At 45.0% G+C, this 13,808-nt stretch overlaps 2 protein-coding genes across 2 annotated transcripts; one reads left to right on the top strand and one right to left on the bottom strand.

Annotated features, from left to right (window-relative positions):
- Nucleotides 1–5,362: 5,362 nt before the first annotated feature.
- LOC308309332 (integrator complex subunit 11-like) lies at nucleotides 5,363–7,174 on the bottom strand (the record flags this gene model as incomplete). The annotated part of the gene is made up of 1 exon (XM_080754883.1): nucleotides 5,363–7,174. One exon carries the CDS (start codon nucleotides 7,172–7,174, stop codon nucleotides 5,363–5,365), a length of 1,812 nt encoding a protein of 603 aa, XP_080611009.1.
- A 3,750-nt stretch (nucleotides 7,175–10,924) lies between these two features.
- On the top strand, nucleotides 10,925–11,707 carry LOC308279967 (cytosolic Fe-S cluster assembly factor nubp2-like; the record flags this gene model as incomplete). Its single annotated transcript, XM_080720193.1, has 1 exon — nucleotides 10,925–11,707. One exon carries the CDS (start codon nucleotides 10,925–10,927, stop codon nucleotides 11,705–11,707), a length of 783 nt encoding a protein of 260 aa, XP_080576319.1.
- Between the last annotated feature and the right edge of the window lie 2,101 nt (nucleotides 11,708–13,808).

Here is a 13,808-nt window from a genome sequence, read left to right as displayed (position 1 = left end):
AAAGATACAGTAGCCGCCTCATTTGTTTTCAGCAACCATCCGGCGAGCTCTCCGACCCACATACTTTCATCATTGAGTGTGTCTGAAATTAGATAGGCTACTCACTGTGTCTGGAGATTTTTTGAATGTCTAGTTAAAAACTACAATGAGTACAAGGTGCGTCAAGTTTGATAGCTTACTGTATGAATGCATGCACACGCACACGCACGCACACACACTTGCGCACACAATATTATCTGGAGCAATAAGAGTACACTCTTAAGCCCTTTGCACACAGGCGCGTTTAACCGCACGGATAAAACGGACAATATCATTTTTTGAAAAGAAAACAATGATTCTCTATGACCTCGTGCACACCGGCTCCGAATTAGCCGTGCGACGAGTGGCTGCCGCCGTGCGTTTTTTTCTCGATCGAAACCAGTTCGATTCGTGCGTCTTATCGCATGCGGTGAAAAACTCATCACTCCTTTTATGACTCCTTTTGGGATCCGCAGCGCCGATTCTGCACAGCATTGCACACCAAATCCAATGCGTTTTATTCATACAGCAAACGGAAGAAACGCAACTGTCCTGTGTGCAAAGGGCTTTACTGTACTTGATTGGCCTTTAGTCTATTTTGTCTCAACAGTCTCAAATACATTCTCCTATTGGGCTTGATGAATGTCTACTATTATTGTACTGCAGGTAACTTACTTCATCTCACACCTCCACAGCTCACGATTAGCTTCTCAATCTCCACCACTCTAATCTGCCTCAGATATAAGGTAGGGAAATAAATCGCTCTGCGGGGACCATCGTGCAAGTCGTTCACATCTGCAAAGTGCCTGTGGTGCAACATGTTCTTAATTATCATTAGTTGTGAATCATTACATTTGCCAGGCTTGGCATGTTTTGGGGGGGTTTTGTATTCTTTGTATATATAGTAGTTTAGTCCTTTTTTTCTGTGTTGTTTTTCTGATCTGCTGGCTGGCTGCAAAATTCGATAGGCCTACTGTGCCTTGAGACAAAGGAAACTGCGGCCTTGCTCTAGCTGCTCGCCTGTCTAGCCTTTCCTAAGAGTGTGGGCCTGGGGCTGGATGCCCTGGTGATTTTAGTTTGAGACGCTAGCCGGGTGCCGAAGGCATGGGAGACGTTTGCGTGGACTATGGATGGATGCACATCGTGGCTGTAAAATCGGGCCGGATTCCCGGGTATATACATGGAGGAGTGAGCCGGGAGCGATGCCGCGTCCATGCTCTGCAGCGGCCCGGAGGTGCTGGAGAGCTGTGCATGGAGGCTCATAGCGTGTGTGTGTGTGTGTGTGTGCTTGCATGAACATGCCTCCATTCCGTGCTCATAGTATGTGGAGTATAACGTGTGAGAACAAGTGACGCTATAATGATTAATGGGAGAAACATCCAAAACTGCTTCAACTATGATAATAGTGCATCGCCATGTGACACCAGAAAAAAAAAAAAGAAATAAGGAAACAAACACCTCATTTATCTTGCTTATTTCTGCAAACCCATTTAGAGAAAAATATGTGCAGAGATATCAATTATTTAGCCTGGTATGGCCCCCAATACTGCCCATAAACACTCCCTTTTACTCTCAAATATTTGTTCGGTCAAGTACACATGAGCAGATATGGGCCAACCTGCCGCTGTTATTCTGAGAGCAACACACACTAACGCACGCGCACACACGCCTCCATCAACAAAAAAACAACACATTGACATTAATTTGCCATAACTCAATGCCAGATTGATCCGTTCACACAACATCTGGTATTATCCACACTCCTTCTCCCATTACTAATTAGCTGTTGGTGCTGACATATAATTATTGTGTACTGCAGATGGGCCAAAGTTGTCCGTCTGTCACTATTTCACTCATTTCCCGGCACTCAACGCACTTCCTAGCCATGACAGTTTGCCACCACCAAACAGCTTTGAGGACCAGATGCTGAACTTGCAGATCTGGAAATTGAAGTTATGAGAGATCAGGACTGGTATAGATAGTGATTTTCACACTTTCTTTTCAGTTAATACTTCACCCCAGCAAATAGATAATGTCGATGTGCTACACCAACATTTACTGTAATTAGAATCATAAGGTTATGAAAACAAATATTTTCAAACAAATGTGAGCTCTGATTTCGGGGGCACTCTCTTAACTTTAGTTAAGTTCATTCCCAACACTCCTACTGTACCGTGCTTCTTGATCAGTATGAAACTTTAAAACATGGACAGATGCTCTGTCAGAACAAAAGGTCACATCAAAATGTGACAAATGCTGCACCCATCCCAGAATTCATTGCTACAGTAGCTGGAGCACTGACTGACGTTGAGGAAAATGATCCCTTTTGTGTGTGCACTGAGGCAGTTTCTGGACATATTATACCAGTATAGTGTTAGGTACAATTTACTGCTCCATAGAAGACTTCTTCTTAAAGAGTTCTACAACAGAATAAGACATGCAGCACCTAGTAAGTGTGTGGCAGCCCTGTGCAATTTATAGCTATATGGATAGCCAAGTCCAACACTAAGTCACATTTCATTTTGTAGTAAGTACCACAAATGCCATTTAATTTTCATTTTTTCCATAATTCACACCAGCAGGCATTTTACCCTTGATACCCGTGGCCAGGATGCAAAATTAAGAACACAGTAAGCGCATATTGTTTGTTTAGTGAATGCTCGATCTGCATGCAAACAAGATATTATTTTTATTTTATTTGTATTTTAAATTCTGTGAGGTGTTGATCTGTAAGCGTTTTTATAACCCGACTTAATCAAAGCCACAGGACCTTAAGGGACCTTAAAGTATAATAAACCGCACATTATGAAATGGCTACTGTGGTAGCCAAGCCTAATCCTTAATCTTCCTCATAACTATTTAACAAGATGAGTGCCCTCATTCTAGACTTCTAGCGTTCCTCTGATATATTCGAATGGATTTACATATAGGACACATTTACATACCCCCCCCCCCTCCCCCATTCGTACGGGCTACGAACAACACCGCAGGGCTTTCCTAATGTGTCACCCTCCCTCTTAGAGTTGTGTGTGCTTGTGTGTCTGTCAGTGGGCACATGTTGCTGGCACATTAACCACAAGACGATCAGTGAATTGCCTTGGTGCTTCCTGCAGCACGTCATCCATGAGCACTTTGTCGTTGTCGGGTGGAAACCTTGTATTCATCGTTTTAAAAATGATTTAAAACAGTGAAAAAAGCGTTTGTGTGCTTGACAACTGCTTGTAGATCTGCTATTTTCACTAGGTTCGTGCCACAGTCTTGTATGATGAAGCAGGGCTTTAGTTTACGAAAAAACATACACATTTGAAACTTGGAGATACAAGGTGACGATTTGCAGTGACAGTGACGATTTGCAGCATTGTGCCTCGCGCTGTTTCTGTGTGCGTGCGGGTGTGTGTGTGCATGAGTGCATCCATATGTAAATCTACGTATTTATGAGTACATGCCCATTGCACATGCCCATTTCCCAGTGTTTGTTTGGGCCTGGAGTTACAAGTGAGTTGGTTCAGTGAAGGCACTTTTTGTTCTGTCCTTGACCACGGTCGACTTGCCACAGCTCATCGTCAAATGCATGTCTTTAATGTTTATGCGCTCGCCCAGCCCACGCACCTTCTGGGCCCCTAACCATGTAAATGTCCTGTTCTGCTGGTAATTGTTCATAATTGGCTTAATACGTGAAGATTATGGCTTAATCCACACAAGTGAACATGACTTTGTGTGATGGTGCACAGTGTGTAGTCGGATGTCTTGTGCATGCTGCATGCACAGTACATAATTATAGGCTATAGGCTACAACTATACTACATATAAAAATGCAGTATGAATGATAGATGATAGATTATGTTATTTGCCACTGTACTTGACTGGCCATGCCTTACAATTTACAATTTAGGCATTTAACAGATGCTTTTACCCAGACACCAGAGAAACGTACAAGTGTGAAATCGGAATAAACAGAGCACTAGTCAACAAACAAGGTAAATAAATAGTCTGAGACAACAATGTAGTGCAGCAAAGAAACTAGGACACCAGGTAAACAACGAATCAAACATCTGTCGTAACCACATGCTTTCTAAATAACATGCAAACGTGTATCTATGTATGTAATCCGCGTATATCTCGAGAATCGTTCGTCCCACCGGCTTCAGATTCGGCACGCGCGTGCCCGGCCTCGACCCGACCAGATACATGGTTCATGGTTTTCCGTAAACGGCACGAAAGGTTCGGAATCTCTGTATGTGGAGCTGATGTCTGACGTCAGTGTTTTCCAGAACCGGCACTGTGTCTGCAACACAGTCCAAGGAACAGACATATACAGAGATCTCCATAATGGGCATAAAGGGACACAGACAGATACAGAGATCTCCATATACGGGCATAAAAAGGGACACAGGCAAAAAGATGGTCAATACGGGTCCTATGACAACAGGTATAATGGGGTTTGCATTATATAAAGGGTGGGGCATTCATTCCCTATTTTCATTGTTCCCGATTAGGCCGGTCCCCGACCAGACACTCGGCCACAGAGATATCCATATATGGGCATAAAATGGACGCAGACAGACAGATATCTCCATATATGGGCATAAATGGACACATGCAAACAGATGGTCAAAACGGGTCCTATGACAACAGGTATAATGGGGTTTGCATTAAAGCAGTGGTTCTCAAAGTGGATTCCATTTGGACACTGCCAGAGTTAAAGGAGAGACATTGACATTTGAGAGTTTGAGAAACACTGCATTAAAGGGTGGGGCATTCATTCCCTATTTACATTGTTCCCGAGTAGGCCGGTCACCGACTAGACACTCGGCCGCCCAACAGACAGATAGAGATCTCCATATACGGGCATAAAATGGACGCAGACAGACAGATACAGATATCTCCATATATGGGCATAAATGGACAGATGGTCAAAACGGGTCCTATGACAACAGGTCCATTATACCTGTTGTCATAGTACCCGTTTTGACATTATAGGGCGGGGCATTATTCCCTAATTACATCGTTCCCGAGTTGGCCAGTCCCTGACTAGACGCTAGAGCTTCTAGTTCTTAAAATGCCAAAAACATAGTTACCAAGGTGCATATTAAACTAGCATCTATCAAGGTGAGGAGGTGACAAGATGGGGTTATTACAAGGAGAGTGGAGTGGGGTGAGGTGAAGTCTGAGGAGAGTGCTAGGGTGTGAGGTGAGGTGGAGTCTGAAGTGAAATGTGCTAGGGGGTGAGGTCTGCATAATCATAAGCTGTCACATAAGGCATACCCATTTATGGGAATATTTGTCCAGAGAAAGTACTCTGTCAATAACCCCAAACAACTATGACCCCAAAAGCCATGACATGTTAGTTTTTGACTTTTTTGGACTGTTGTCCAGAAGGAAGCCATTCATCCAGGAGAGTGGAAAGATAGCTCCCGATGTCTTCATCCTGATAACTCCAGGAGAGCTGGAGGACCTTTGTGTCGGCGTCTTCAGCTGAAGAACACACTTTGATGACTAGAGACCTCACCACGACCGTGTTGTCATGGGTGTACTGGATAGTGTAATCTTTAAACACACTCTTCAGGTGTGTGTGAATCTTGTGGAGCACGTCGGGGTCAGGGTCCTGGAGCTGCACGCGGCGGGTGAAGCGCAACTGATGTTCTTTAAGGCCCAATTCCTCCAAGGCCTCCACCGGCGTAACCAGCTTCCGACTGTTTTCTTTCATGATCAGCATTCCGTGGATGGTCCGAGGTTTCTTTGGGTCCGGAAGGCCCTCCCCGAGGGCCCCCATTCCTCTCTTGAGCAGCTTGAGCGAGATGTCCACTGGTACGCTAGGGCTGGTGGTCACAGTCACGGTTTCTCCATCCGCTGGCATGTAGCAGTTTATACCGAACTCCTGTTCGATCTTGCCCTTGAGGAACTCCATCTTCACAGCTTCCCCGTGAACCAGCATCACGTTCCGAGGCGCCGCCATTTGGATGAGCTGCATGATGCCCTTGGCGTCCGTGTGGGCACTGAAGGACATGCACTCCACCTGCAGCTTCACGTCCAACGTTTTGTCTTCAATCTTAAGTTTCCGCTGCCCGTTCATGAGCTTGTTTCCGATCGTCCCTGGAGCGCAGTACCCCGGCAAGATTACCATGTTTTTGTCATTGCCGGCCCACTTCTTGAAAATGTGCAAGGAATGACCAGCGTACAGCATCTGTGGTGTGGATAACACCACCATAGGTCCAGGATTATCTGCAAAAGAGTGCTCAAAGGCCTTGATATGTTTGAAGTCAAACATGTTTCTATGTACAAAGTTCTTACGAATCTTCTGGTTTGTCCATGTTATGAAGTACTTGTAGTAGTGATTGGCCTTCTCTGTCATCCCAGTGCAGAAGTAGATGGGGGCCTTGAGATTCATTCTCTCCCAAAATGTTTCCAATAGGATGCACAGTTCCTGTGCATTCCCCAAGGCAAAAACCGGAATCAGAACCTTACCTCCTCGTTCTATTGCCTCATGCACTTTCTTCAGGAAGTCTCTCTCCCGACATATTTTGGAATCACGGATGGTGGTGGCATACGTGGACTCTGAAATGAGGAGGTCTGGACGACACTTATCGATCCACGCAGCCCCTAAATGCCTGTCGGGAGTCATGTTGTAATCTCCAGTGTAGACCACAGATTCCGATCCGACTTTGACAAGTACCATGACTGCTCCCAGAACATGGCCTGCATAGTAAGCCTTGATCTCCAGCTCATCATCCACCTGCACAGTTTGATGCAGGTTCAACGGAATCACTTTTTTCATGCAATCCTTGATCATTTGTGCAGTGAAAAAGTTTCTATCTCCCTTTCTGTCGACGTTGACCTTCCGTACGTCTTCCAGCGTAATGGCAACAATGGCCTTGGTAGGGTGGGTCATGTAGATGGGTCCATCGTAGCCTATCATCTCAGTCATGTAAGGCAGAGCACCGCAATGGTCCACGTGGAAATGGCTGATGATCACGCAGTCCACATTCAGACGTCCGTTCTGGGTTATGTGGGTGAAATCAGGAAAACGTCTATCATCTTTGTATGCAATGTCCATTCCACAGTCCAGCATGATGGTCTTGCCTCCAATCGACACAAGGATGCAGCTCCGACCAACATGCTGACCAGCACCCAATGGCGTTACTTTGATTTCAGGCATGGCAACTCCTTGTCCAAGTTAATAGATTGATGGGTGCCAAAACTATGCTGCCCTAGGAGACTGACTTGTTTGCACAGAATAACAATTTACAAACAATCTTCTTAATTGAATGAATACAAGATGCTCCTTTTACAGAGGCTGAATCAATCCTATTACCCTATGTAATCCTATAACCTTCTACCTAACTACAAGAGTAGTCTACTCTATTGAGTAGAAGACAACCTCTTTCATTTATATACACAAACTCCCAAATCGGTGTGTCACAGCTGCACAGTGATTGGACAGAGTATGTTGATGACATCACGGTTACCATGACACTCCCTCCCAGAGGGAGTGCCATGCCTGGCGTTGAGTTAACTGGTCAGATAGGCGTTGTGCTGAACTGCCAATCTGACCGATATGCCCATATATAGACATAAATGGAGATCCAGTTGTCCTGAGCCCATGCATGGTCATGCACACATGACTGATACTGTATATGGGCATAACCATATATGGGCATAAACTGATGACATCAGGGATCTCCATATATGGTCATAAAAGGGGCAGGGCCAGACAGATACAGTGATCTCCATATATGGGCACAAAAGGGATGGGTGCAACGGGTACTCTGACAAGGGATATTTATTACTCGTTGGGCCATACGATCCCAATTTATATTGTCCTTGATCAGCATGAAATGCCAATGGACTGGAACCTGAAAGCCCACATTTTGACCCAAAAGACATTCGGGTTAGATACGGTACGTCATAGGTGACTGATTACAAAGACAACGTTATGTTTTGTAACTTTATACGTTTCATAACTTTTTACTAGATATGGAATATAAAACAATGCAATAAAAGGGTAAAAGGTAAACGTACAGTATGTTTAAGGCCAATGGTGTGAAACAAACTGTGTTGATGCCGGTAAGGTCTTTTTAAGTCTTGTCATTTTTGTATGCCCTGTTAGATTTCCTAGAGGGCACACAAAAAAGTATGAATAATTAAATACTGAGGAATTTAGGTCAACTTTGAACCTCCATAAAGAATATTTACCTTTCAGAGCCAGAGGGTGTAATGGAAATCTGTTTATTAGGGCAGTAGGTGGCACTACAGCGACATTTAAAGCTGTGATAATGAATAAAATGTCAAATCTGTATGGTAGATTATGTTCATATTATATCATTTATATAATTGGGGTGGTTGTATTTTGTCTCCCTGCTCTTCTTTAGATCCTGTGTCTAGGAGAGACGTGACACAATCCCCTGAGCAAGCAGCCTGGCTCTATTAGCTCAGTGGTCTCGCACAGGACACAGAAATCCGGTCCTGGGTTCGATTCCCGCCGGGGGAAGCTGTGGGTGCTGGGGGCGTGTTCCTCCACCCGCGTCATCAGCACCCACACCCTAGGTGGGGTTGGCGATAGGGCCTTTCTGTGGTGAGTTTGCATGTTCTCCCCATGCTCCTTGGGCATAGGCCCTCACACAAAAACATGCAGTAGTCCTCGTTACTACCTCCCCCTAGCCAGCCGGGTGCTCCCCAATGTCCCCTGGCGCGGCAGGGGGAGAGCGGAAACCAGGACTACAGGTTAGGTAGTCACCGGGTGAGAAAAATGGGTTGCAAAAATCGTGGGATAAAAAAACATTAAAAAAGAAAAAATCCGGGATAGAAGAGGAAAGTTACATAGAGAAGCATAACTAATTGGCCTTTACCCCATGTCTGGTACCATAACACAACCACCCGGGACAGAAATCAGCTTGAAAAAGTGGCAGACAGCTCAGAAGCCCCTGGTCTAGGCTGTAACACAGAAATCCATGAATTTGTGCAAATCAAGCATGTCGGTTTTGCATTGGTTCGGTCCTGCGGAAAAGGTTCAGATTTAAACTAATGGTTTTCCTGTTGGTTTAACACAGGAAGAGAGACGAAATTACGTACTATGTTGCAGTTTAGTAGGAGATGTAGCGGCGATCCTGTCAAAATAGAACAGTGTGCATAGATTTGATGTTTCGTCTAATTTTTTTAGGGGGGAGGAAGATGATCAGACGTGGAAGACGGGGGGGGGGGGGGGGGGGACTATTTGAAAGGGCCTTTTGGTGAAAATATTGAAAATAACAGACCTCCAGGCTCACAACACGTTGTGTAGCCCCCTTTCATGTCTACAGTATGTGTGCATGTGCCTGCACACAGTTAAGGGTGGCCTACGGGTAAGGACTATATATATATGTGTGAATTTATTATGCTATGTTACATTAGGCTGTGTTGCATGGCATTGTGTTACATTTTGCTACGTTACTTTGATTTAAATGATGTTGTGACATTATGTTTTCCTGTCATAAATGTGTTTAATGTCTCTTAAAAAGGTGCATCAAGTTTGATAGTTTACTATATGCACGCACGCACGCACGCACGCACGCACGCACGCACGCACGCACAAACACTGTTACAGTAAGCTCCTCAGCATTGTGTTCTCTCTCTCTCACCTCCTCTTTGTGTTCAAAGGCATCTCTTTACCATCAGTTGTTTTGACTCAGGCACCATTATGCAAATCAAGCAGCCAAGAATAGCATCACCTGTCAAGTGTGTGTGTGTGTGTGTGTGTGTGTGTGTGTGTGTGTGTGTGTGTGTGTGTGTGTGTGTGTGTGTGCGTGTGTGCGCGCGCGCCTGCCTCCTCTTTGCTCCACAACCCTTGTTCTAAATGTGCTCCCATACTTCATGAAATAACTCTTCTTTTTAGACAGAGTGGATTCGGGCAAAGTGGAACCGGGGAATGGGGGACAAGAATCTGCCAATGACATTCCTCAGTCATTGGTCAGCCGCCACCGTCCCTGGCCCTTTGCCATGTCTCTGTCTCTGTCTTGTTGTCTCTCTCTTTACACAGGAAACGCATCCATCCGTCTTTCTGCCCACGGCTAATCTTACAAACTGATCAGCGACAAATCTATTGCTAGCAGGCCTATAGAACTCATGCTCTCTCTCTGTCTCTTTTCTTTCATCAATGACAATTATGTTTCTCTTGTGTAATCATCACCTCAGACCCACTATCAGTGGTGTAAAGTAACTAAGTAGATTTACTTAAGTACTGTACTGAGGTGAGGTATTTGTACTTTACTTGAGTATTTCCAATTTACAATACTTTTACTTCTACTCCACTACATCTCGGATTCCAAATATTGTACTTTTACTCCACTACATTTATTTGAAAACGTATTATTGTTATTAGTTACTTTGCAGGTGTAAATTATAATATTATAAAACACACATCACACATTAACCCACTTTAGCCCTGTTTTATACCTGGGCTATTTGAAAGTAGCTGATCTACAAGCTCACAACGCGTCGCATAGCTTGTAGATCTGCTAAGTACAAACATTTAGTACTTTTACTTTTGGTACTTAAGTACATTTTGATGCCAACACTTCCATACTTTTACTCAAGTACATTTTGAATTATGGACATTTACTTGTAAAGGAGTACATCTACAGTGCAGTATTGATACTTTTACTTAAGTACAAAATGTGAGTACTTTTTCCACCTCTGCCCACTATCCCTTCAGGCTGTAGGATTAGATCAGTGTAGGCCTATCTATGTCTGTTCTGTTCAGTGTGTTCGTCTTTTCCAAATATGGAGGTATATACTGATGTCATCAATATGGACGTCAGTCTGGCCCAAATATGGAGTTGCATCCTTCCCGGTGAAGATATGTCACAAAGTCAGTCAGTTTGATTCTCATTAACCTATGAAGGATTACTGTATGGCTGAAGACAAGAGCAACATGTCCGAGGTTCGGCACGTGGTGCTGGTGCTGTCAGGGAAAGGAGGGGTGGGCAAGAGCACCCTGACCACAGAACTGGCGCTGGCGCTCCGACACGCAGGGAAGAAGGTCGGTATCCTGGATGTTGACCTGTGTGGGCCCAGCATCCCTCACATGCTGAGCGTTGGTCGGCCTCAGGTGCATCAGTGTGACGCAGGGTGGGTACCGATCTACGCCGATGCCCAGCAGACTCTGGCCCTCATGTCCATCGGCTTCCTCCTGGAGGACCCTGACGACGCGGTGGTGTGGAGGGGACCCAAGAAGAGCGCTCTCATCGGTCAGTTCGTGTCCGACGTGGCGTGGGGAGAGCTGGACGTGCTGCTGGTGGACACGCCCCCCGGGACGTCCGACGAACACATCTCCGTGCTGGAGAACCTGAAGAGGCACAGAGTGGACGGAGCCGTTCTGGTCACGACGCCCCAGGCGGTTTCGACGGGCGACGTGAGAAGAGAGATCACCTTCTGTAAGAAGACCGACGTACGCGTCCTGGGGATCGTGGAGAACATGAGCGGCTTCGCCTGCCCCCACTGTTCTGAATGCAGCAATATATTCTCCAAGGGCGGCGGCGAGGAGCTGGCTAAGTTGACAGGATGCCCGTTCCTAGGTTCTGTGCCCTTGGATCCCGCGCTCAGTACCAGTATAGAGGAAGGCAAGGACTTTATCCAGTCATTCCCTGACACTGCCACCTTCACAGCTCTTAACAGTATTTGTCAGGCCCTGCTGAAGAGCCTGGAGGCAGCTTGAACACACAGAGAAGGAAGGGGTCTTCAGCGTTTTCAGTCCAAGGACCCTTTAGTTGAGAGAGAGATGGAGCAGGGACCCCCACAACCTTTTCATAGTTTCCATATAGTTTCATCGTTTGACAGCACAATCATCAGAGTATTTTGGATTCATGTACATTTGTGCTTTCAAATATTTAACCACACGTGAACATTCTGAACAATAGTCAATGCTTAATAAACATGACCTTTCACTCTGTACTTAGTCTGCTCTTTTCCCCCTCTACACCAAAGCTATTTGCCAAAAATAGCAGATCTAGGCGTTGTGAGCTGAGAGGCGTTGTGAGCTTGTAGATCAGCTAGTTTTGGCTAAAGTTATCATAATATAACTTTAGCTATGGTTCAAGTGGTTAATATAAAAAAGGAGACAAAAGTCTCTATCACACAAAGATTTGGAGGACCCCCTGTAGTAACTCTTGGACCCCCTACGGTTCCCAGACCCCCGCACTAGAGTATTGACCTCTGCTCCGGAAATGATGATTCATAAAACATCAGTATTTAGCCATAGTTATGGCTTAATTCTTTTCTCTGATTTTGGCCACAATTTTGTTGCACCCCAGATTGCAGAAGCCCCGATGCCCCTCCGTTATAGCTTTTTGACACATAATTAAATCCCAAAAAGTATTATGGAGAATTAAAGGCCATAAAATTAATAAGTCACATTAGCATTTACAAGATGTGTTTAGCACTCACGGACAATTACACAATCCTAATACAGAGCTGGTGGCGCTCGCTCTCTCTGTCTCTCTCTCTCTCTCTCTCTCTCTCTCTCTGTGCTGCCTCATTCCGCTAATGGGGCAAATGAAATCAAGAAAAGGATTCATGTTGATGCAGCATCTTTGGAGAGAAAGCACGCACGCGCACACGTGCAGGCGTGCACACACACACACACACACACACACACACACACACACACACACACACACACACACACACACACACACACACACACACACACACACACACACACACACACACACACACACACACACACACACACACACACACACACAGAGAGAGAGAGAGAGAGAGAGAGAGAGAGAGAGAGAGAGAGAGAGAGAGAGAGAGAGAACAGCAGTACAACTGGCAGACTATGAAATGTGCAAGGTACTGTAGGATTTAAAGCAGGAAGATGTTTCCCAAAGCATGGCCCAATTGACTGTGACAGGGCACTGAGGAGAACATAACGCGGCGTACCGCCGCACAGCTCGGAGGATTTAAGGCCTGTTTGTACCATCACCCAACATGATTGATGTTGTGTACTGTAGGCTCTGAGAAGACATTTGACACGTCCATTTCTTTTTTTCACAGGAGTGAATTCTCTCTCTCTCTCTCTCTCTCTCTCTCTCTCTCTCTCTCTCTCTCTCTCTCTCTCCTTTCTCTCTCTCTCTCTCTCTATGTTAATGTTATTTTTGTACTCTTTCCAGCGAATAAAAAAGTAAAGGTGCAAGACTATTTACCATTTAGATGTATGTATTAAGGGGTGCCCGCTGGCCTACTGGTCCAGGCCACTTAGTTAGGCATTGCCACATAGGCTTAAAACATTTGCTTAATAAGCTATTAAGGCAGCCTAACACTGAATCAATATTATTACAGTCTGACCCCTAACCTTCCCCATTAAAGGCAGTCACACTGAAATATCATGAATCATTTTCCACACCAGCAGCCTTCAGACTTAATCCACCGCACAGTGAATAACGATGTTCATCATGAATGGTTTTATAACACTGTCTTCTGATAATATATTAAATATCTGTATTCACTGTAAAGTTTTATGGTCACATGAAGTGGACATGAATGTATTGTACACAGTTGTTTAATCACACAAATAGCTAAGCATAGTTGATGAGGATAGAGCTATGAGCATCCTCCTCTCCCGGAAGTTCTGAGTCTCCAGGGAATTAGCATCCGCTCCTTGGCCCGCAAGCGATCATGAATCTCCCGCAAATACATGCCGACCATATTATGGTGGATTTGCGGGAGAACGGTTTGTGCTCATATCCGGTCTAAGGACCGCCTACTGGCTCGATAATTCGCACATATTAACACATTTATAAATGTGTTGA

Source organism: Nannobrachium achirus (genome assembly GCF_963921795.1).
Source record: "Nannobrachium achirus genome assembly, chromosome: 24".
Classification (NCBI taxonomy): Eukaryota; Metazoa; Chordata; class Actinopteri; order Myctophiformes; family Myctophidae; genus Nannobrachium; species Nannobrachium achirus.
This window is presented reverse-complemented; position numbering and strand designations above follow the sequence as displayed.